The sequence below is a fragment of the Struthio camelus genome, chromosome 16 (genome assembly GCF_040807025.1).
Source record: "Struthio camelus isolate bStrCam1 chromosome 16, bStrCam1.hap1, whole genome shotgun sequence".
Classification (NCBI taxonomy): domain Eukaryota; kingdom Metazoa; phylum Chordata; class Aves; order Struthioniformes; family Struthionidae; genus Struthio; species Struthio camelus.
The window spans coordinates 9,138,116-9,159,990 of NC_090957.1; the positions used below are offsets into that span (position 1 = coordinate 9,138,116).

The 21,875-nt window shown below is 49.7% G+C and overlaps 1 protein-coding gene across 1 annotated transcript; it reads right to left on the reverse strand.

Moving 5' to 3' along the window:
• Positions 1-850: 850 nt before the first annotated feature.
• On the reverse strand, positions 851-5,513 carry LOC104147492 (fibrinogen-like protein 1-like protein). Its single transcript, XM_068909543.1, has 4 exons — positions 5,434-5,513; positions 3,550-3,693; positions 2,187-2,495; positions 851-2,055 (listed from the first exon to the last, which is right to left on the reverse strand). The coding sequence occupies exons 1-4, from the start codon at positions 5,435-5,437 to the stop codon at positions 1,427-1,429; spliced, it is 1,086 nt and encodes a 361-aa protein (XP_068765644.1). The 5' UTR covers positions 5,438-5,513; the 3' UTR covers positions 851-1,426.
• Positions 5,514-21,875: the final 16,362 nt, after the last annotated feature.

A 21,875-nucleotide genomic window follows, 5' to 3' on the forward strand; every position in this document is an offset into this window, starting at 1 on the left:
CAGCACTTACGCCATAATGAACCAGGCCTGTGTTCGCAGCAACCTGTGCCTACAGCGTTGGAGCAAGTGTGCTGCAGCAGGATCGCGTGTCTGGAAGGGCACGTGGGTGTGAGTGTTAATGGGGGTGCTGGATGGTGGGAAAGGCAGATACCTCCAAGCCAAGCTTGAAGACTGCTGTGCCTCCCTCTGGCAGAGCAGAGGGGCTGTTGAGGCCCAGAGCGGACACCAGAGGAGCACATCTCCCTTCCTGGCTGGCCTGCAGCTGCTGACAGCATTGCCACTCGTGTTTGCTCTCAAGCAGGCAAGCTGCAGTCAGGAACAGGAGGGAGCCTGGCCTGCCCATACCAGCAGGGAAAGGGATGGCTGGCTTATCTTACTTGTGCGAAGCAGAGCATGTGCTGCCTGGCCCCGGGGCTACTGAGCAGAGATCCAGGCATGATTGGAAGAGACTCCAGGAGCAGCCTGGACAAGCACAGCCCTGTCCCATTTGCCCCCGCACAACCCCAGGTTTGTGTGGTTGTTCAGGATCGTAGCTCTGGGGCAAATCTACTCTCTTAGAAAGGTTATCTTGAATTTCCTTGGGCCTAACAGGAACAAAAAGTCAACCCTGAATGTGGTGCAAAGCACTTGGAGTTATCAATCCTTCCCTAAAGCTTCTCCAAAATCAAAAACTTGCAGTTTTCTTGTTGAGGGTTTTACATAAATGTAGATGTGTCTCTTAAATTAATTCCCTATTTGATTACTTCCCTTCAATCCCACATACCTTTTTGTGAGGAGAAGCCTGCTACTGCCCTACTACGGCTGCCCAGTCACATATCAGCCTGTATGAGCACATCAGAGATAAGGAATAGATATTTGGGAGGTGTTGTTTAGAAATGGGATTTTATTGAAGACTTTAACAACCACTGAATAGAGACTCAGTGTGGATGAAAACACCTCAAGGCCACATTTTCAGCTAGTGAAAGTGGGGTTAGTTCAAAGTTCAGCTTTACTAAGAAACTTTATAAGGAAGCTTTATCATTCCCTCAACCCCAGCTAATGAGAGGGGGACAGAAGCTCTAAAGAGGAAGGGCTTGATTCATTATACAGCTAAGAACAGGGACCTTTTTCTCTGGATACGTCTGTGGAAGCTCATCCAGGTATTGTGTTTCTAAGCACATTTTACTCTCCAGAGCAGGTATGTTCCAGACATACAAGTTTTGCAGTGTATTAGTTTTGATTATAATACAATTGAAATAATAACAGCCCAAAGAGGAAGAACTCAGAAAGGAAAGCAGAGTAACTCCGCAGAAGAGGCAAAAGAAAAATCTTGTGATAATCCAGGCTTTCCCCTACTTTCATCTGCTCCACTCCCAGGCAGGAAAGAGTAGCCCAGCAGAGCAATGATCTGGCCATGTGTCCAACGCAGACAGGCATGGAAGAAGTGCTAACAATAGGGAGATGGTTTGATGAGGATGAGAGAGGATTTGCAGTTCCCATTGCACAGGCTACCCCATGTTATGGCACCCTTAACATTCAGCCGTACAGAATAACATGCTGAGTACCACCACCCACCCCCATAGCTGGAGGCACAGTTCCCGCCGTAAGTGTCCTGATCCTGGTCTTTAGCAGAGAACTTCATGTTGTCGTGCACAGTAGAAGAACTGCTTGAAGTCATGGCGTCCCCCGCAGTCCCTGTGTAGGAGCCCAGCCTCAACCGGTAGCCTTGGGATTCATCTTCCACATTGAAAAGATCATAGTCTGCGAACTTGGTGGTATTTCTGGCATCCTGGATGACAAACTTGACCTGGTAGACCTTCTGCTGGACAATCCGATAGATGTACTCGGTGCCCAGCCAGTAGTCGCTCTGCACATTCCCAAAGCCGTACTTGTAGGTGCTCCAGGACTCGGCCCAGGTGATCTCTGTGTTGTCCCGGTTCCTCTGGATGACTGTCCAGCCCCCACCTGTCACATTCATTTCACAGTACACCACAAGCTGGTGGAGTCCTGTGGGCTGGATGATGTAGATGCCACTGGGGCTGCCAGCAGGAATCTCACTGCAGTCCTTGGGCCAACCTAGGGCAAGAGAGAGGGCCATTTAATAAGAGGACATCCCATAGTCCTCCTGTAGCTAGTTCTGCAAGATCAAGGTGTTAATGAAACCTGGTGGCTTAAGGAGCACAGGGTACTGCAAACACCATCCTTACCTGAGCACACAACACCTGCATCCTCGTTGTGACCACAGTTGTGTTCTCCCCATGCCTTCAGATTACACTCAGTGAGGAACTGCTCCTTTCCACTGCAGTTAACATCATCCAGCCAGATAGGCCCAGATCCTCTCCCAAAATGAGCAGAACTTGGGGCTGATACCGCATCTCCGCAGCCCACCTGCCTACACACGACAGAGGCGTCCTTCATGTCCCAGGCATCATCACACACTGTCCCCCAGGCATCGCGGTACCAAATCTCCACCCGTCCAGAGCACTGGCTGGAGCCATTCACCAGCCGGAGCTGACCTGGAATAAGCAAACCAAGAGGTAGGGAGGGATCTGGAAATGGCAAGGGGCAACAAAGAAAGCTGGCCCCCTCAGTCAGGAAGTACTGTCTGGCTCAAGGAGTGGAGACCATGCAGTAAGATGTAGGGCCTTTACACCTCTGATCTTGCTCCTGGCAGGGGAAGGTGGCTAGGAGCCTTTGTCTGCTGGACTTTCCATTTCCAGCTAGTTTTGATTTAATGTGGCCCCAGAGACTGAGCGTGTGGTTGACGTGTTCCCTCAGGCAAGCAGACTCTAGATGTCCTTCTTCTAACCCTGCAGAATCTATGCTTTATCCTCCTAGGAGCATGAATACACCAGGAACAAGGATGAGGGTGAGACAGGGAATGGTGAGTCCAGCAAAAAAACGCTCAGATGAGTGTGTTTCAGAAAAGACCATTTTAGCCATGAGACAGGCAAAATTGCTGGGGAAACTGGGGGATCTGTTGGCATGGGAACACTTCCTTTCTTCTCCTTCATCCTTCTCAATACCTGTCCCTACTGTCCTCCTCCAGTGCAGGGGATACGTGGAGAAGGACAGCCTTCGCTCTCTGAGGGAAACCTCACAATCCTCTGTGATTCTCCGCACCAACAAATTAGTGGAAATTCACCTGACATGGCAGTCAGGCAGGGGTGGGATAGCTAAAAGGAGACAACGGTGCTATTTCTGCAAGTGGAGGCTCTACTAAGACTTGGCCTGAATTTAGATGATATTTTGTGGCAGTTTGTGTTGCTTCTCAATCAATCCCCCCCTACTCCATAACATGGGGACCAAACAGATATCTGAGCTACTCACCTAGGCAGTCTCAGAGCCCGTCTCCTTTCAGGGCCAACTCTCATCATCCTAACAGGACGTCTGAGAAAGGGCAGGCAACTCATGCCCTGGGCATACATCCCCCTCTCTGGCTGCCAGGTTTCTTCTGACATCTCAGCAGAGCGCCAGGTCAGATGCAGCCCTCCCCTGCAGCAGGGTACCTACTCTGAGGTAGTCCTAGCAGTGTGCTGCTGGCATACAAGGGAACTTCCATATACCTACCATTCACAAATGTGTTCAGAGCAAGTGCGGTGTTATTCGAGATGGATCGCTTGAAGAGGGGCAGGTTTTGGACAGTCCCAGTGAGAAGTGGGGCAGGCAGAGCCAACACACAGGCAAGGAACAGAAGGGGAGCACACTGGGCAGCTGGGGGAGGAAGGGACAGGACAGGAGTGAAATTCAAAGTCCTACCGCAGGTGTAAAATGCACAGTGGGTTATTAGCAGTCTTGTAACATCTCAGCATTCCCCTACACTGCCTGTCGCCCCAAGCCCATGATGACGGTATAGAGGTTGCCTTTCTGACATGAATTTTGTAGCTGGACTTTTTGCTGTCCCCAGACTTCCTACCAGAGCCCAAGATGCTTGAGAAATTTGGGGAGCAAAGTCAGCCAAACATGAGAGCTTCCTTTGCAGACCAGAAGAAACCTGACCAAAGTTTTTATTGCCAATCACAACCTTTAACAGAAATCCTGCCTAATATTTTCTGCCTTTCAGCTCACTAAACAGCGAGGTTGGTATTTCCTGAGACTTTCCACCACACTCTGGGAAATTCAAATAAAAAACAGATCACAGTTAAATAAAAATAACAATGTTGATTACATTTAGTTATAATAATAATAATCTGAATAATTATTCAGTTAAAAAGTGAACATTCATTTAAAAATGGCTTCAAAGCTGCACCCCTGGAGGGTTACAGTGTTCTTGGATTGCAAAACACCTGGAAAAGGATGAATTTTTCAACAGTGCCTCTATTTTGGACATCCCACAATGACGGACCCTGATAGCATTTGGAAGCAGTTGGCCTAAGCTTTTCAAACACCCATAAATGCAGTCTCATATTTTTAACACACACAGAGAATTATGACTCTGCGGAGCTCAAAATAAAGAGCGGTGACTGTCTGCTAGACGTGAACGTGTCTTTTCCTGGCAGAAGAAAGGTTCGTGCTGCTGGGATAGCAGGCTACTCCCAGGATTTAAGTTGCCGGGACGTTTTTCTTTGTTTGACATCTTTTCTATGTCCTCTGACACATTTGCATGGGGAAAGGTCACTCTGACCTTCTTGCTGCAGATTTTGCCCTCCATCATGCAAGTACAGCCCTTATTTCAGTGGCAGCCTCAGCCTGGGTAGGCTCTGTTTGCAGAGACCTGCATTTGCTTTGCCTGGGCCCTTGTGTCTTGCTCAAGTTGGAAGCTCTTCCAGCTGTACTCCCAGCAATATGAGGTGCTGAGAGCTCCTGGCTCTAAGGTCAGACTGGTCTGCTGACCTGGGTCTGCAGGACAGTGAAGATAGGTCTCCTCTACCATCTGAACAGTCCATGGCTGTGGTGTGAGACCATGCGTACTCGTGGCTGTGGCTCTGTTAAAACCCTCAGCCAGGGAACAGATGCTAGCCCACTTCCAAACATGCTCGGCTTGACAGCGACTCAGTCAGCCTTTCCAAAGTTCCATGTGAACCCTGGGCACCTGATTCAGTGTTAGGTCAAACAGGCATGGCTGTAGGCCTATTCTGATCCACCTCTGCTCCCCAGCTCTCCTGCAGCGGGATAGGGCAGGACATAGTTCCCTCTTCCCTTGTCATACCCCTCCTGAGCTCTCCTGAGCTCTCTGCAACAAAGCTGCCCAGAGAGCTGCTGGGCTGGCCTGAGGGCAGACTCAGTGACTCACATGTCCCACTCAAAACCCCAAGGAAGCAGCACATAATGCAGTCTTCCCTGCATTATGGCCTGTGTCATCTTCTACCTCTGTGGAAAGCCCTCTAGTCATGGGAGCAAGCAGATGGCTCTGCCAGGGTGGAGATGCCCAGTGCTCCCACTCCTCTATCACTGCTCCTGGCAGCCCATGGGCCCAGGAGCCCACCCTGCCCCGCTCTCCACGCTCACACTCACCCATATTGCCTCCACAGGGACACCTGGAAGACAAGAAAGCTGCTGCAGATAGGCTTTGAGTCACAAGATTTATAGTTGCCCTCTGCCAGGGGAGGAGCATGGCTGAGACTGCTCCCAGAGGTCGTGTCCCATTCTCATCTTGAGGCGCGTTAATGACCTGCCAGCTCTAGGGCTATAACCTGAATTGGCACTTCCCCGCAGCAGGGATGCTATTTTGCTCTGATAAGAGCCCTTATCAGGTGCTGAGCAAATACAGCCCTGGAGCAGCAGGTAATTTCTTAGGAAAACTCATACATCCAGTCCTCCATGTGTCAAGCAGGACTTTTCATAGATCTGCCACCAACTGGCAGAGCTATTTGCTGGCCTCCCTCTTGCTGTTTCTGCAGGGCACAACCCTCATGCAGCGCTACTCTCTATCCAGCCTACTCCGGCATTGCAAGACTGAGTAGGGTCCGAGGTCAGTCTTGTTGGATCAACCCTGAGACAGACAGGAGTGGGAGGCAGCAAACTAGCCCTGCTGAAGACCCCAGTGACTTCTCCGCTTCCTTCTGGAGCAAACATACCGCGTGGCTCAATAGTGGTCCAACATAGGTGTGAAGCAGAACTAGACCAATGGCAGCAACCATCCAACTTGTCATGTCTGGGGCTCATGACAGGAACTGGGCTATAGGGGCTGGGTCATTTGAAAAACAAAACTCTATATTTCTACCTCTGTCTCAGAGGAAAGCAGGAATTGCTCCAGGAAGCACTAGCTGCTCAGAAAACCACCTGCCTCTTCCATTGTTAGAAGCAACCCTTGGGTATTTCAGTGTACTGAAATAGTGCAGGCTGTGGTATCTCCTGTGCATGGGGCAGAAGTATGCCACCAGCAATCACTGACAATTGAAACTTTTTGCCCAAGCTAGCTTTGAGCTATGGCTGAGAAAAGACAGGGAAAAAAAAATGTTTTACAAAGTCTTACATTTGAAAAGTGATTGAATAATATCAGCAGCCGTCTTTGCTGGAGCCCCTGGAAAGAGGTGAGCTGAGCAGATATTGTACATGTTCTCCTTCACCAGGGGATAGCACTTTCATGCATCTGCTCGCTGCTGAGGCAACAAATTCAGTGGAAGTCAATCAGTGGTGCAACTGCATGCTTGGCCTTCCTGCAGACACTGCTGCAGCGCCTGGAGGTACTATGCAGGCAAGGGGCTTGTCTGCAATGCCAGCCATTTCCCAGGAATCAGTGCAAATTACCCTGTCAAAGCCAAAATGTACTCTATCGTGTTTAATATAAAGTTGGGGAACTCTGTTCCACACCACTGGCGCTGGCAGCAGCTTATTCATGCTTCGTGGAATATATTTCAGGTGTTTCACCGGTGATTATCTCTGCAAACCGCAGAAAGTCTGATTATCCAAACGAATCTCTGGGTCTCTGTGTAGCTGAGGGGGGACATACAGTCCCAGAGCTCCCCCTATGCTGCTCTGTCCCCAAGGCTGAGGCAGATGTGGCTAGCTTAAAGCAGCTTTACAGCAGTGGGAAACTGCCCTAATGCAAATAAAAAGCAGCCCCACAACAGCCACAGCCTCCATGGGCCCTGCTGGGTATGGGCATGGAACAGGGGCAGCCTCTGAGCGATTGGGTCCTGCTGCACATGTGGACCTTGGGCGCTGAGCAAACAAGAAGCAGTTTCCTCCACTGCAGGGACTCTGTCCTGCCAGCATCTGCCTGCTGACCATAAGGCCTGGGGATTATTGAACACCCAGGGCATGCTACTAGCAAGCTGTTCTCCACAGTATTTGCAAACATTTGTTTCTCTGCGGAAATCTCACTTCCCCACTTGACTTTTCCCATTTCATGTCTTTCCTTATTGGCTTTGGGAACATCTGCAATAGGAGAAGTGTTTATCTCCTAGCTGTGAGGTCTGAGCAGTGTTTGATTTTCTGAGGAGAAACCTCAGACCATATCTTGAGTAAAGAAAAAAATTTATCTATGTTTTCATGTATTTACACACATCAGTACAATTTTACTGCAGTGTATGTGTCCCTTTCTCCTCCTATTTACAACATTATAAACTGGGATTACATTTCTTAAAACAAATATTACTGTGTCGGGAAGATCAGACTCAATAATCTAATACTATCTGATTACGGAAAAGAATGAAATCCTTGCAATAACTGATGCACCCTATCTCTATTCTGGCAAGGAGAGAGTGGCCATCTCATTCGCAGAGGACCTTCCTCTTACTTTGAGGTTGGATTCCATGCATGCAAGTTAAGGCACTAAAAAGTAACATTTATGAACAATTTACTGCTTTCTGAACCCTAACTGAGAAGACAGCTTTGCTTCCTTTTTTATATAGATATTTTGGTGTATTAATGCCTCTGCTTTTACACAAATTTTGGTGAACTTTCCCCCCATCATCACCCTTTCATTCTGCAGTTGGGAAAATTTGCTCCATCTCCGCTGTTGCCTGTGCTGAGAAGGGAGCACAAAGGGGAACTGACTTGTCCTATCCTGTGACATTTTGGGGGTGGGGGGTATGTCAGACACTTCAGGGATTTCTAGCAGTGCCCAGATGCTGTCAAAGCATGGCCCCTGCCTCTCAGTGATTACTCTGGCTAACCAGAATATCACAGAAGCACACAGAATGGTTGAGGTTGGAAGGGACCTATAGTGATCATCTAGTTCAACCCCCCTAGTGAAGCAGGGACCTCTAGAGCATATTTCTCAGGATCGCGTCCAGGCAGGCTTTGAATATCTCCAGCGAAGGAGACTCCACAACCTCTCTCGGCAACCTCTTCCAGTGCTCTGTCACCCTCCCAGTCAAGAAGTTTTTTCTCAGGTTCAGATGGAACTTCCTGTGGTTCAGTTTCTGCCTGTTGCCTCTTGTCCTGTTGCTGGGCACCACGGAGAAGAGGCTGGCCTCATCCTCTTGACACCCTCCCTTCAGATACTTGTACACATTGATGAGATCGCCTCTCAATCTTCTCTTCTCCAGGCTGAACAGGCCCAACTCTCTCAGCCATTCCTCATATGAGAGATGCTCCAGTCCCCTCATCATCTTTGTAGCCCTCCGCTGGACTTGCTTCAGGAGCGCCACGTCTCTCTTGCACTGGGGAGCCCAGAATTGGACACGGTAGTCCACGAGAGGCCTCCCCAGGGCTGAGGAGAGGGGCAGGATCACCTCCCTCCACCTGCTAGCAACACCCCGCCTGATGCACCCCAGGAGACCCTTGCCCTTCTTGGCCACAAGGGCACACTGCTGGCTCATGCTGAACTTGTTGTCCACCAGCACTCCCAGGTCCTTCTCTGCAGAGCTGCTTTCCAGCAGCTCAACCCCCAGCCTGTACTGGTGCAGGGGGTTGTTCCTCCCTAGGTGCAGGACCTAGGGACACTTGCCTTTGTTGAACTTCAGGAGGTTCCTCTCCGCCCAGCTCTCCAGCCTGTCCAGGTCCCTCTGAATGGCAGCACAGTCTTCTGGTGTGTCAGCCACTCCTCCCACTTTAGTCTCAGCAACAAACTTGCTGAGAGTGCGCTCTGGGCCCTCATCCAGGTCACTGATGAATAAGTTGAACAAGACTGGACCCAGTACTTGACCCCTGGGGGACACCACTAGCTACAGGCTCTGCCATCCAGCCAGTTCTCAATCCACCTCACTGTCCACTCATCCAACCCACACTTCCTGAGTTAATGTATGAGGACGTGATGGGAGTCGGCGTCAAAAGCCTTGCTGAAGTCCAGGAAGACAACATCCACTGCTCTGCCCTCATCTACCCAGCCAGTCGTTCCCTCCTCGAAGGCTATCAATCAGACTGGTCAAGCATGATTTCCCTTTGGTGAATCCATGCTGACTACTCCTGATCACCTTCTTGTCCTCCAGATGCTTAGTGAGGACCTCCAGGAGGAGCTGTTCCATCACCTTTCCCGGGATGGAGGGCAGGCTGACAGGCCTGGAGTTCCCTGGCTCCTCCTTCTTGCCCTTTTTGAAGACTGGGGTGACATTGGCTTTCTTCCAGTCCACCACCTTGCCTTCCTGGCCTGTCTTGCCTAAAAAGCACATAGCCATCCATGACAGCTTTCCAGGCATGTGAGCTATCCCGCCATGTTTCTGTCACTGCAATGAGATTATGGCCCTGCGACAGCACACAGATCTCTAATTCTTCCTGCTTATTCCCCATGCTGCGTGCATTGGTGTACAGGCATTTCAGAGAAGCAATCGAGCATGCAGGTTTCTCAGGAGCGCAAGAGGATCCTCCATAGCCATGTCCCGTACACACCCCCCTGACTGCTTGCACCCACTGGAGGCATCCTGACTTGAGCGGTGTTTTGCTGGCTACTCTCTCTCTCTAACTCTCCCCTTCCCCCATCTTGCCTAGTTTAAAGCCCTCCTTACCAGGCTGGCCAACCTGTTGGCAAAGACACATATGCCCTGCTTAGTGAGGTGGATCCCAGCTCTCCCCATCAGCTGTCGATCTTCAAACAGGGTGCCATGCTCATAGAAACCAAAACCCTGTTGCCAACACCAGCGGTGCAGCCAGTTGTTTAACTTGGAAAATCCGTCTACTCCTCCTCCCATCCTTCCCCCTCACAGGCAGGACTGAAGAGAAAATGACCTGGGCTCCCAGACCCTTGACCACCATGCCCAGAGCTCTGAAATCCTGTTTGATGGTTTCCAATTTGCACTTGATCTCACAGCCACTGAGATGCAATGGGAAATCCTGGTCCCCCGCCCCGGGCAAGGAGGAGTTCAGGCATGCAATGGAACAGGCACGAATCAGTCGGAGCTGAATCAGGATGGAAAAGCGTGGAGGAGCCCCAGTGCAGAGGCAGACATCCATTCACACAATGCCGTGGGGCGGGCAGGCTCTTCCATGATCCGAGAGGCTGCAGGTGGCCTGTGCTTCCCAGCACATCCAAAATAAGTTATTTACCCCCTCCTCCTCCCCTGCCAAAGCCTTGTCTGGTGTCAGGCCATCCCGGGAACCTGTGCTTGGCATCTCAGCACCAGCCCTCTCCCATGCCAGGCTGCTCCTCCCCTGTGTCTATGACCACTTCTAACTGCAGGATTTTGACATGCTCCACACAGTGTTTAAAATAACAGTAGAATGGTTCTGCTAAGCTTCAGTACATTATCAGCATCCTCAACATCCACGCTTCAGCTGTGCTCTCCCCAAACTGTGTGCCAAGCCATCATTTTTGTCAGATTTGTGAGCTTATGCCCCTGACAGAGTACATGTAAAGTCATTGCAAAGAGCTGGGTTTACAAGGACAAAACACAAGGATGTTTGAGCTTACCAGCTGTATTGATAAAATTCAAAGGCAGTTCTCCCAAAAGACAAATCCTCTGCATTCCCAGCCTTGACATGGAAGAAATAAGATGATACAAATATCATCCCAGGGCTACCATCCAAAGAAGCACTTTTAACAGCCTTTTAGTTTCAAGCCAGTGAGTTTTCATATGCGCTTATAATACACGTGGCCCCACAGTGACGTGAATGCTAAGTTTCATCAGTTTAGCAAAAAATAATTTGCTTTTATAGCACTCCAGCATTTGGACATAGCATTCTCTTCCCTTCCCTTTGCCTATAGATAGGAAATATTTTGAAGTCAAGACTACCAGTCTCATGAAATACCCTCGCAGGTTTTAGGCAGCAAAGTGACTTTTCTTTCTACCTTGTCCTAATAAATTGGCTAAGAATACAGCTCTGCTCTTCTGCAAGGGCTCAGCCAGGCCCTGATTGCGGCTGTTATTGCCCCATCCTTGTTCCTGCATCTCAGAGCATTTGCCCTGGGGCTAACGGTGCTGCGGATGGTTTTATCAGCATTGAGGGCCACCCCAGGGGCAGAGCAAGCTGCAGTTTGGCCCAGGCTCATGGTCCTGCATTGGCAAGAGGTGGTGGGTGTCCTAGGAGAAGCTCTGGTTAGGTGGGTACAGGGATCTGGGGTCTGGGGGTGCCCATGGTTGCTCTGTGCAGGGCCTTGCCAGCAGGACTGCCTCCTGGGAGCATGTTGGTATTTGCAGCTGTTCCCCAGCAATGCCAGCTCACATTGGTGTCTGCTGGGCCAGGACAGTGCTGCCTGCTGCATATGGAGAGGTGACTTCATTGTGAACAATGTGCAGCCAGAGCCATGGGAACGGAAGCAACGCTTCAATAGAAGCACTGACAGTGTGCCAGGAGGAAGCTCCATGTCTGTCACACCTTGGGCCACCAAGTGTCCCCAAAAGGTGAAAACCAGTTAAATAGCAGCTTAACTTTGTCTCCTCTTGGCCAACATGGAGTGCTAAAGCAAGAGAGCTGTGTCACATGGCCCTAGGATGGTTCGTGCACCTCTCAGTTCCCTGGTTACGGAAACCCATTGCATTTAGAGGAGCTATCCTGCCCGCTCACCAGCCTATATGAAATGTTTTTTTTTAATTAGAGGAATTTTTCACCAAGTAGGGATCAGAGAAGAGGGGGAAGAGGACATATGAAACAGCCTGGATAAATGCTGCATTCATTCCACTAAAGTTAGACTCTCCTCTGCAAGATCAGCACCTTCTCAAACAGACCTTTGCATGCTAAGAGAAAGGTGCTGTGTTTGGGCGTAAAGGTTACCTCTAGGTTCAGAGGTGGCCACCTCTTATCCAGGTAGGTACAAAAGAGGCTCCTAGAACCTGAGGCACACCCCACAGCTGCAAACTCAACTGTGACTGACCCCAAGGCAAGGTTTCCCCTTGGCAATGGCCAGCTGTAAGGAGCTATTTTCCAGCCACAGCCCTCAGAGGGTTGAGGCTGATCTTGTTTAGTGGGGTTTTCCCATTGCTCACATCTGCAGGCTCCACTGCTACAGCACAGACGTGCTTTTTTGTTGCCTGCTGCAGCCCTTCTTCAGGCCATGCAGCTGCCTGGGCTGCAAGCCTCACTCGAGGGCCAACCCCCAAGCATTTGGCTTAGGATTTATCTGAATCTGGTTATGGGGATGGTGTTATTGGATCTGACAGTAAAATGAACACTGAATATATACAAGTACATATATTTGTACCCAGGATGACTATGTACTGCAGTCTCCCTTAAAACAGTAGCTAAGGATTGGCACCTTTGATACCAGGAATAGTGCTATCCCACAAATATGTTTGTTCAAAGGGAATGTTACATACAGCCATACATTGCATCTCCCTCGCTGTGATTAAACCCATCATTTCCTGCCCTGGCTGTGATGGCCACGGAGCAGAGGTTGTTCCCAGTTTCTGTGCTGTGACATACTTGAAGAGCCTCCATCATAGCCTAGGGTTCAGCAGAGGGCTCACTCAGGCAGCTGAAGGGCATGGCAACCGCTTTCAGAGGCTGTGCTAAATGGGTCTCCGGAGTGCTGGGGCTCTTGGTGGACGAAGAGACACCCCAGAGGAGTGGGGCAGGCATGGGCACCAACAGCCCAAGGACTATTCCCTGTGATCTCCTCCACCCCCTCCTTCCTCTTCCTCCGCCTGTATTTCAAGGGCAATGCAAATGCATCCTGCGGCTAGAGACCACTCAGAAAGGGGACAAATCCAATGGGAAACAGCTGTCTTCCCTGTTCAAGGACAGCAGGCAGGCTGCACCTTGCCATGTTGTTGTGGGTGAGCGGCAGCTCCCAGGAGGAGAGGGAGCAGCCAGCTGTGACAGGAGTGATGGTAGACATGAAAAAGTCCATCACTAAATCTGCCATCTCCACCGTCTGCAGGTCTTCGGGGGCTCTATAGGGAGCTGATAACACACCCAGGATCATAAGCCTAAAGGATAATTATGCAGCTGCTAATTTTTGATGTGCAATATGGGGAAGGCAGAGAAGGTGTGTAAAGATATGTATTAAGTGGTCTGGACTTGGAGAAATCCAGGAGACAAATTTGGCCTTACTTATTTTCCCACTGAGCCTGTCCAGCATTGCAGGGAAGAGGAGGGGTGAAGTGGGCAAACCTGAGGTATGTCTTGCCACTAGAAGCAAAGAGAAAGAGCATTTGTAGGTATCTCCGTGGGATCTGAACCCATCGCCTGTGGTATGAGCCTGGACCCAGGCAGTGCTTGCTGCCAAGCTGGGAAGGTGTTGGCAACGCTCGTGTGCTGTTTTGAGGAAGAGTGGCCACCAACAACCGTTCGAGAACCATGGCACATACTGGGGTCAGGGTTATGCCATAGCTGGATCCTTGCAAACTCTACTTTTTCAGTGAGCTCTTTGGCTCCCTGAAGGGTGCCTCACTGGGAAGTGCTGCTCTGCCAGCCCCATCATGGGCTTGTGGGATCCCGCCTGCCTGGCAGGGACACGGATGTCACCTCACCTCCAGGCAGATAGCTGTCTCCATGGGAGAGGCGACTGACTGAAGTCAGTTGAGGGAAGCTGTGACAGAAAGTTTAGCACGCTCTCCTTGGAATATATCAAAGTAGCGTGAGACATCTAATAGGAAAAGCAACATAAGCTGTGTTACACAAAGAGGAGCTCTAATGGGATATTGCTTTATGCAGAAGATAGTTTGATGTATCTGGGCCACTGCTAACTAAATCCTCCCTGAAGTCCTCTCTTCTTTGGCTCTTCTGGTTCCAGGATTAATAAGCTCTGGCTTTTTTATCTGCAAGACATGAGGCCATTGGCTGCTTGCAGCTCTGGATGTGAAATATCGAGGAAGCCCTCACTGCCTCACCTTACCCTCCCGGTAAGCATCTACTGGGAGAGCATGACGACAGGCTCAGTCAGTGGTTCAAAGCCTGTATCCTGCTCTCAGGTTCATCTTTAATTACTGTGGTTTGAAACTGCCCCTGTGGGAGATACTGCTCCAGGAGCAGACTGGTAGGTCAGACCAGGGACTCCTTGCCAACAAAGGCAGGCATCAGCATGGAGTTTGCCCGGGGTGGAGGGAGAGTACGGAAAGGTTTCCTTAGGAATGGCTGCATGCAAAGAACTATCAGCCCAAGAGCAGACTCCTCAGCCACAGCAGGACCACCCCGACACCACTCACCTGCGGGTGTCTACAGGATGGCGCTGCCATAGTACACCACCCCGCTGACACTCAGCAACCACACCAGGACTTTCAGTGGCATGCAGCAGTAACGGTGGCCTCCTGCAGAAACACATAGCCCTTGTATCGACTGCTTCTGCGACCCATCAGCCAGACCACAACAGGAATGACATCTCAGGGCAGCATGGCCTGCAACCCTGCCTGGCCCTGCCTGGCTCTGCTATGCACAGCTCCTGCCTCGTGCAACACCAGGTGAGCTGGTGCAGACACGAGCACTGTGTGTGCCAGCAGGTGCCAGTGCCCATGGCGAACCAGAAACAGTCCCCCAGGATCTCTCTGAAAGGCTCCTGCATGCACCGGGGCCACCTGCCGCCAGCTCAAAGCAGGCTGCCTGGGGCTCAAGCCAAGGCAGCTTGACATGTTCATGACAAGCCCTGATTTTGGTTGCTGACACCAACCCAGGGCACAGGTGAGAACAAGGGCCAAGTACCCTCGTGAAAGGTGCATCAAGACCTACATCTCCTAAGTTGCATGCAGGATCATAACTTAGGCTCATCCTGACTTTGGAGGATTTGTAGCAGGATTGACTTCCGCTTATCAATGAAACTCTCCCAAAAACAAAAGGCTTTTTTGCAGAGAGTCACAAGGCAGGAGAAGGGAGGACACACGGAAATACACACAGCAACTTCAGCTGCCTGTATCTTTGGGGATAACAGGCCAAGTGACCCCAGAAATACCTGAATGTCCTCCAGTTTCAAGCAGTTGTGGTATAAACCAGAGAAAGGCACCAGAGCCCTTTGGCCCCTTGAACCTCCTCCCCCTGCCTCACTTCTGTGATATGATTAATCAAATCCCCATTTCAGGAAGGTGAAACATCCATTTCCAAAGGCAAGACTCAGCCCAGCAGATGTTCCTGCTGCAGCATGCAAGTTGGGTGCAAGCACCAAGGGCTACAGACAGCACTCACAGATGCTGAGCCAGGTCAGGGCCCTAATGTCCTAAGCTGAAGTGCCCCAAGAGAGTGGTGGCATCACCTAGAGCATGTGCCAGCCTTACTACTGAAGGGTCATGCTAGGGACCTGCTTGCTCCTTCCCTGTCTGCCCATCTCACCTGCAGGGAAAACTGGTGGCTCATTCCTGGAGGCTGGTGGGCTCAGGAAGCACCTATTGTCCTCCATCATATTTAAGCTGCAACCTTCTTCTTGCAGCTGTGGGGCTATGTAGAAGTCACAGCGCTCCTCTACCCCCTGAGCCCTGATCCCTGCCATACCCAGTGCATTCCCAGCCTGGTGTTAGCAGTCTGGGCCACAACAGCACGCCATGCAACAGGTCAAGCGGGAGAAATGTAGCTCTCTTCTGAGCCCTGCTTCTCCTACCTGCCTCCACAGCTGCCCTGGGGAGCCCTGGGTTGTGCAAAGAGCTGCTCTCCTGTGTCAGGGTCTGGAGACTGCGGCCTGCCTGGCCCACAGCAGCCTCGAGTAGCCCGTGGCATAGTGCAACTTCCAGCAGCTGCCCTGCCTGCTCCCACCCCACCAGCTGCAGGGCAAGCTCCAAGCCCCGCAGTAACCCAGCCCCAGGCTGTGGCACGCGCCATGGGCTGGTGGAGCAGCTTCAGGTAGAAGCAGACATCTCTGTGGCCTTCCCCAGGCCTGGGTGGGATGTGCTGCCCTCAGAGATGCTGGCTCTGGAAGGTCATCTGCAGCAGGAGCTGGAGGGGCCAGGCCAGGGAGAGATGCCTCTGGAGCACCATATCCATCGAGACCTCCTTGCTGGCTCCTGATGATGGGTGTGTGCTGCAGTCCAGCTCTGCTGCTGTGTCCACAGGGCCCTGCAGCAGGCCAAAGCCCTTCTTTGCCCAAAGCTCCAACTCCTGCCTCCTTTTTGACCCTGGTCACCATGTTACAGACTTCCCAGCCTGCACTGAGACTGTCCTCAGCAAGCTGCCAGCACCCTCCAGGAATGCAGGGCTGCTTTTGTCCCTCCATGTCAAATAAGACGTGGAGGATATGTCAGAGGAGGGTGACTAGGATTTAAAGGACAGTAAATGGGTTCCCGGACTGGAAGAAGACCAGGCAGGGGAACTGGGAGATCTGTGTAGTTGTGGGAGGGATGGAGAAGCTGACTGAAGAACAAATGCTCATCATTGCTCATGGTGTGGAAACACAAGAGGAAATCGTATTAACACAGATCCCAGGAAGAGCTGATAGATCAGCATGATGCTGTCTTGAAACACCCAGGGATCCTGTGCAATTTAGGATTTTTCAAAGGAGGGGGTAAGTGATCCAAGGAAGGGCCTTGCAAACAGATAAAATCAGATAAAAACTAAGTAAAATGCAACCAACATCTAAAATCTAATTAAAATTTAAAACCATAGATCTACTCAAGTAGATAACATCTACTTGAGTTACCTTAATGCAGTTGTTCATGGTCCCGAGACCGGGAAATCAGGTGTCTCCAAGTCAAACCCTGTATATGAAAGCTGCCAGAAAAGCCACCAAAGCTGCCTCTCCCCAGGTCCCCTCAGGCCTGTGGAGCAGGGTGACATGGCAGCAGTGCCCCATACCGGAGCAAGATCCTCCACCTCTGTAAAGCCTGGTCATGAGTGAGGCCAGCGCATACTGCCAGCAGCCCCTGTGAGACCAGCTGCCCCAGGGCAAGCCCCGCATATCACCTCTCACACCTCTCACTGGCTCCACACTCCCACGGGTCACCAGCTCCTCAGACTCACTCTCCAATCGTGAATGTGCCAGACTTGTAAATCTTCCACTTCTTTTGTTGCCGTGGAGGGAAAATCTTGAGAACATCCTTAGAGAGGCAGTGTTACCTCTTTCTTGCATTCAACTCATTTTCTCAGATAAATCCCTTTAGTTCCACCAGGGTTTAACAGGAGTGGAAAGGATGTTACAAAGGAGTCCAAACACTTCTGTTTCCTATATAGATACACCTTTCAACTTTAAAATAGCCTTTTTAACTGCCAGTGATTCTTAAACAGCCTTAGACAACCAACAAAGGAAGAACTGGCTGGTCTGAGAGAGCAGACAGTCCTGAGTTTGTGAAGGAACTGTAAGATAATAAATTAATTCCCCAAATACTGTGAATATTTCATACTAAAAGGGTTTTCTATAGTAATCAGTCTGAGGAGGTTTCTGGGTCTGCATTTGTACATGAAGCTGTTTCCCTGTTTATACAGGGATGACATCTGACAGTTATTTTGTAAAAATGCTGGTTTTCTGTATAAAACATTCACAAAGAAACATTTGAAAAGAAGCTCTTAGGCTTGCAAACATTTGAAGAACAACAATGTTTTCCATCTTTAAGTGAAAAAGTGATCAAGAAATGACTGATAACTTCAGTGCAATATTATATAACCAGAAACATTTGCAACATTTAAAGGATAAAGACTACAAAGCATCTGTTAAAGAACTGAATTTCAATAAGGGGATTTTTAGAATTGCTTTTGTGATTTTAAAGAGAAAAGGGATGAAAGGGCCACATTTCTCAAAGGAGTTTATAGCTCTGCAACATGATTGCGAATGTTGTTCTTCTTTGGAGTGCTGAGCAGAGCGTTGTGACAGCATTTCCAGCTACAAAGTTCTGTTTCTAAACTACAAATGTCCTGAGAAGTTTGTTTTCTTGCTTTTAAGGTCAGGTCTTTCCCTAGCTGGTTTCTCATGCCAGGGAAAAGGTTCTCATTTGCGAAGATGCTCTTTTTGGTTGATTCCCTTTGGGCCCAGCTGTCTCCAGATTTACAAGCTCTATTTGCAGTGCATCAATAGTTTGAAATCTCCTACCAGGTGTTGTCCTGTGCAGCACAAAATCAATAACGCTAACACTGATGAACATCTTTCAGAGTATAAAAGCAACTAGGATAACAATGAAGGGAACAAGAATTTTGAAGCTGCAGCCCAGAAATGGCACCCAGGAGATATCATGCATCGAATTCTGCCCAAGGCAGTGGCACTGCCTGACACACTTGTTCCTTGTCCCAGCCCGAGAGAGAGGTGAGATTTCCTTGAGAGGCTCAACTTTTTGTTGAGCAAACAGATCAATTTTGGCTTAACAACCAAAAATGTCCCATTTGTCTCCTCCCTGAACATTGCAAGTGTAAGTCATTGTGAACACTTCCTAATCTGTAATGATAAAGTTTGTAATAACCCAGAGTTAGATCCCAAATTGTTGCTGGTTATTTCCAGCCACCTCTGTAAAGGTCTGTGCATCAAGGCACAGGCCTCCTCCCAACTGCACCTCTTGCTCAACTCTGCTGTTCTTCCCCTTGAACAGAAAACTGCTCCACCATGAATGTCACCTCTGCTGGATCAAAGGGCAAGAAAACGAGGGAAGGGAGATGGAGAGAGGGGGACCGTCCCTGAGCCTGGCAGGAAAGGGGATGCAGAGCCCCTGGCAAGACAAGGGTGACCTGGGGATGCTGGTGCAGGTGAGAGAGAATGGCGCCCAAGGGGAAACCTGAGGGCTGGAAGTGGGGAGCACAGGGGTATGTAGGGCTCCTGGTAGGGCTGAGAGCAGGAAGGGAAGGTTGCCTTCCGCATTCCCTGCATGAAGCTTAAAGGTACCAGACTTGGCTCCCATTGGGAAGAGGTGGACAATGATTAGGTTTCATTACAGTGTGCTCAATTCTTCCAGGGAAGCTTTAGCTGGCTGTGATTAAGGCCTTCAGACTTTGAGGAGCTGAAGCCGCGCAGCCTTCCCATCTCCAGGTCCTCCTTGTTGATATCTCCTTGACAGCAGCCCCATGCCATTGCTGAGGTTTTGTGTCACTGAGTACATATTCAGGAAAACTTGTCTGTTGGGGATAGACTATCTTCATTGCCGATGGCTCACAACCCCAAGTTATCACTTTGGTATCTAACGGCATAGGACTGACTGTCAGTAAGTGCAAGCATAGCCCACCCCTCCCCAAGCTTTTCTTTCAAGCCTCATATTTCTCCTCAAGAAATCTCTGGGGCCACCTGGGGCCACTCGTGCACATTGTCCAAATACAGGACTGCCATCTTCTGGGCAGCTGGGAAACTAAGTATTTGACAGCCCCAGAAATCCAGTCTGGAGTAATTCAGAGGCCATGTAGCTGAGATGCTGCTGCAAAGTCAGGTACCGCCCAAAGAAGAGAAATACAACCTTTGGGTAGTTCAAATGCAGCTACAGTGCAAGTTCCTGGGGCAATTAACAGTTCTGTAGCCACCACTGTGTTTAACGCGTGCACTAGCAAAGGACAGTTCCCAGCACTGAGTACTACATTTTTGCTCTTATGCAAAAATTAACAGGCCATCATGTAATTAAAGGCCCTGGAGACTCAACTGAGAGGGAATAGACACCCTTTACTCTGTTATTTGCCTGTCTCCTGAGTTCTTAACACTGCCATCTCACTGCAGCTTTAGTGTAGTCTCTTGCACATCCTTCCCTAGTTGGAAAAATTAACTGGAAAAAAGTCAGACCTTCTGCCAAACAGCTCTGTATGGATGCCGGATGGGCTGCCCTTGCCTCGGAGCCTGCAGGTTTGCCTCAGAGGGACAGAGACATGGACAGCCAGTGGAGGCTAGCCCCATACTAGACAGAGGGGAGACGCACAGCTCACCCTCCCACCCATCTCTATTGATCTTGCCCCAGCCCATCACCCTGCCTCAAGCTCCCCTTTGGCTACTCGTCAGAGCACTGGCCTTGGGCTCACAGCCCCCACGGCCCACATATCGCCCTCCCCACAGCCAACAGCGCTAGGCCCACGCTGGACGCCGTAGCTAGACACCTCGAGCAGCTGTGCAGTGCCTGAGCCTGCAGCCGGGCCAGGCTCGCTCACCCTCGCCCTTCAGCCAAACACCTGCTCTGCAGCCTGTGCTGCTCCCTGGCAGCACCCTGGCTTCTGTCAGGTCTGTGTCCCCCCGATCTAAACTCCCTCCTCATTTTTGTTAAATTCCACTTTTCCTTCTCCTCACCTTCTCCCGCAGTCCAATGAGGCAAGCACCAGATATGGGGAATTGCAGTCCAAGTAGCTGAAGTCTGACAAAGTTAATGAAACAGTCTTATGAGATGCATCATGATATCCTTTTCATTGTCTGTGATACCTACCCACTCTGCCTATGCTTTTAAAATAACTGCTAATAACACCTTACAGAAATAATGGGAATCCTCAAAAGCAGTTCTTAAACTCATTACTAGATTTATGGCATTAAATGTCAGTTCCGGTAGCAGCAGAACAATTGTAAGAACAATAGTATGCGTGACCAATAAAAAACTTCAGACATCTGTGTTTAGCTGATGATCCGACATACACAGATCTGATATACATATATCAGATAATCTGACAGAAACACTTCTTCTGGTACTTGCTAATTATCTATTAACAATTTTTAAATCTGACTGCCTTCATGGTGCAAATTCAAACAGCTGATGAGGAATGAACTTCTTTTCAAATATAAGCTTTTCCCTAATCTAGCTATAGGGTCTTTTCAATGGGTCAGACTTCCTGCAGAAAACTGGATTAATGCCAAAGGGATTCAAGTTTATTATCGCAGAATGTGTTTGCTGTCATGCATGTGTCTTTATTCATTCTAATTTAGAGAAATGATAGCTCATTTGAGACAGTCAATGCTAAATCTCAAGAGATGAGATTAAAAAATACTGATTGCCTTTCATTTAGACTTCCCAGAACATTAATTCTGTGGTCTATTAATGCGTGCAGAAATTAGGGGAAGATCCCTACTTGGAGTAAAAAACTATGGAGGCATTAGCAGTGTTCCCAAAGCATCACTTATGACACCAGAGCTATGCTTCCCAGGATAGACCTGGTCCCTGTCACACCAGGCTCCTGCACCAGCTACTTCAACATGAGAAGAAAAAAGAGGTGAAACTGGGAGAGACAAAGAGATGGGGCAGGAAGGAAGGCAGCCATAGTTCGCTGTGGGGAACCAGGCTCTTCTGCTCCTCACGTTCCTGGCTTCTTTGGCGTGGCAGGAGTGACAGTGGCCCAGCTAGCCCATCAGAGTGGGTCATGTCCCTGCCCTGTAGGGCCACCCACCAAGCAGGATGGGCATGGAGGTTTCCTGGCAGTGCTGTGGTAGGATACAGTGAGAAAGGAGGGTCAAGGAGGGGTGTTTGTAGGGACAAACTCGAGCGAAAGATATATCTCAGAAGCAAACAAGGAGGCTCTACCTAATGGCTGAACTTGGAGGGCACTGTCCTGAGACTAAGTCAGGCACAGTGGGACACTGATGTGCCTTTAGCTGTAGGAAGGACAAGTCCAAATTTATCAAAATGTAGAAGCCACGTTAAAGATACCAAGATGATCGATGCAGGGGGAAGAGAGAGACCATTTCTAGCAGCCCCATATAGACTGTCAGCTAAAGAAGAGGTAAAGAGAAGCCAATCAAATACCCATTCTGTGACTGCATTTCTCCTATCAAGTAACCCCAGGAAGTCACTACTTGCTGTACAACATGGCATTTGCACAGGAAAATAACGGGAGATGAGCTTTGTACTCCT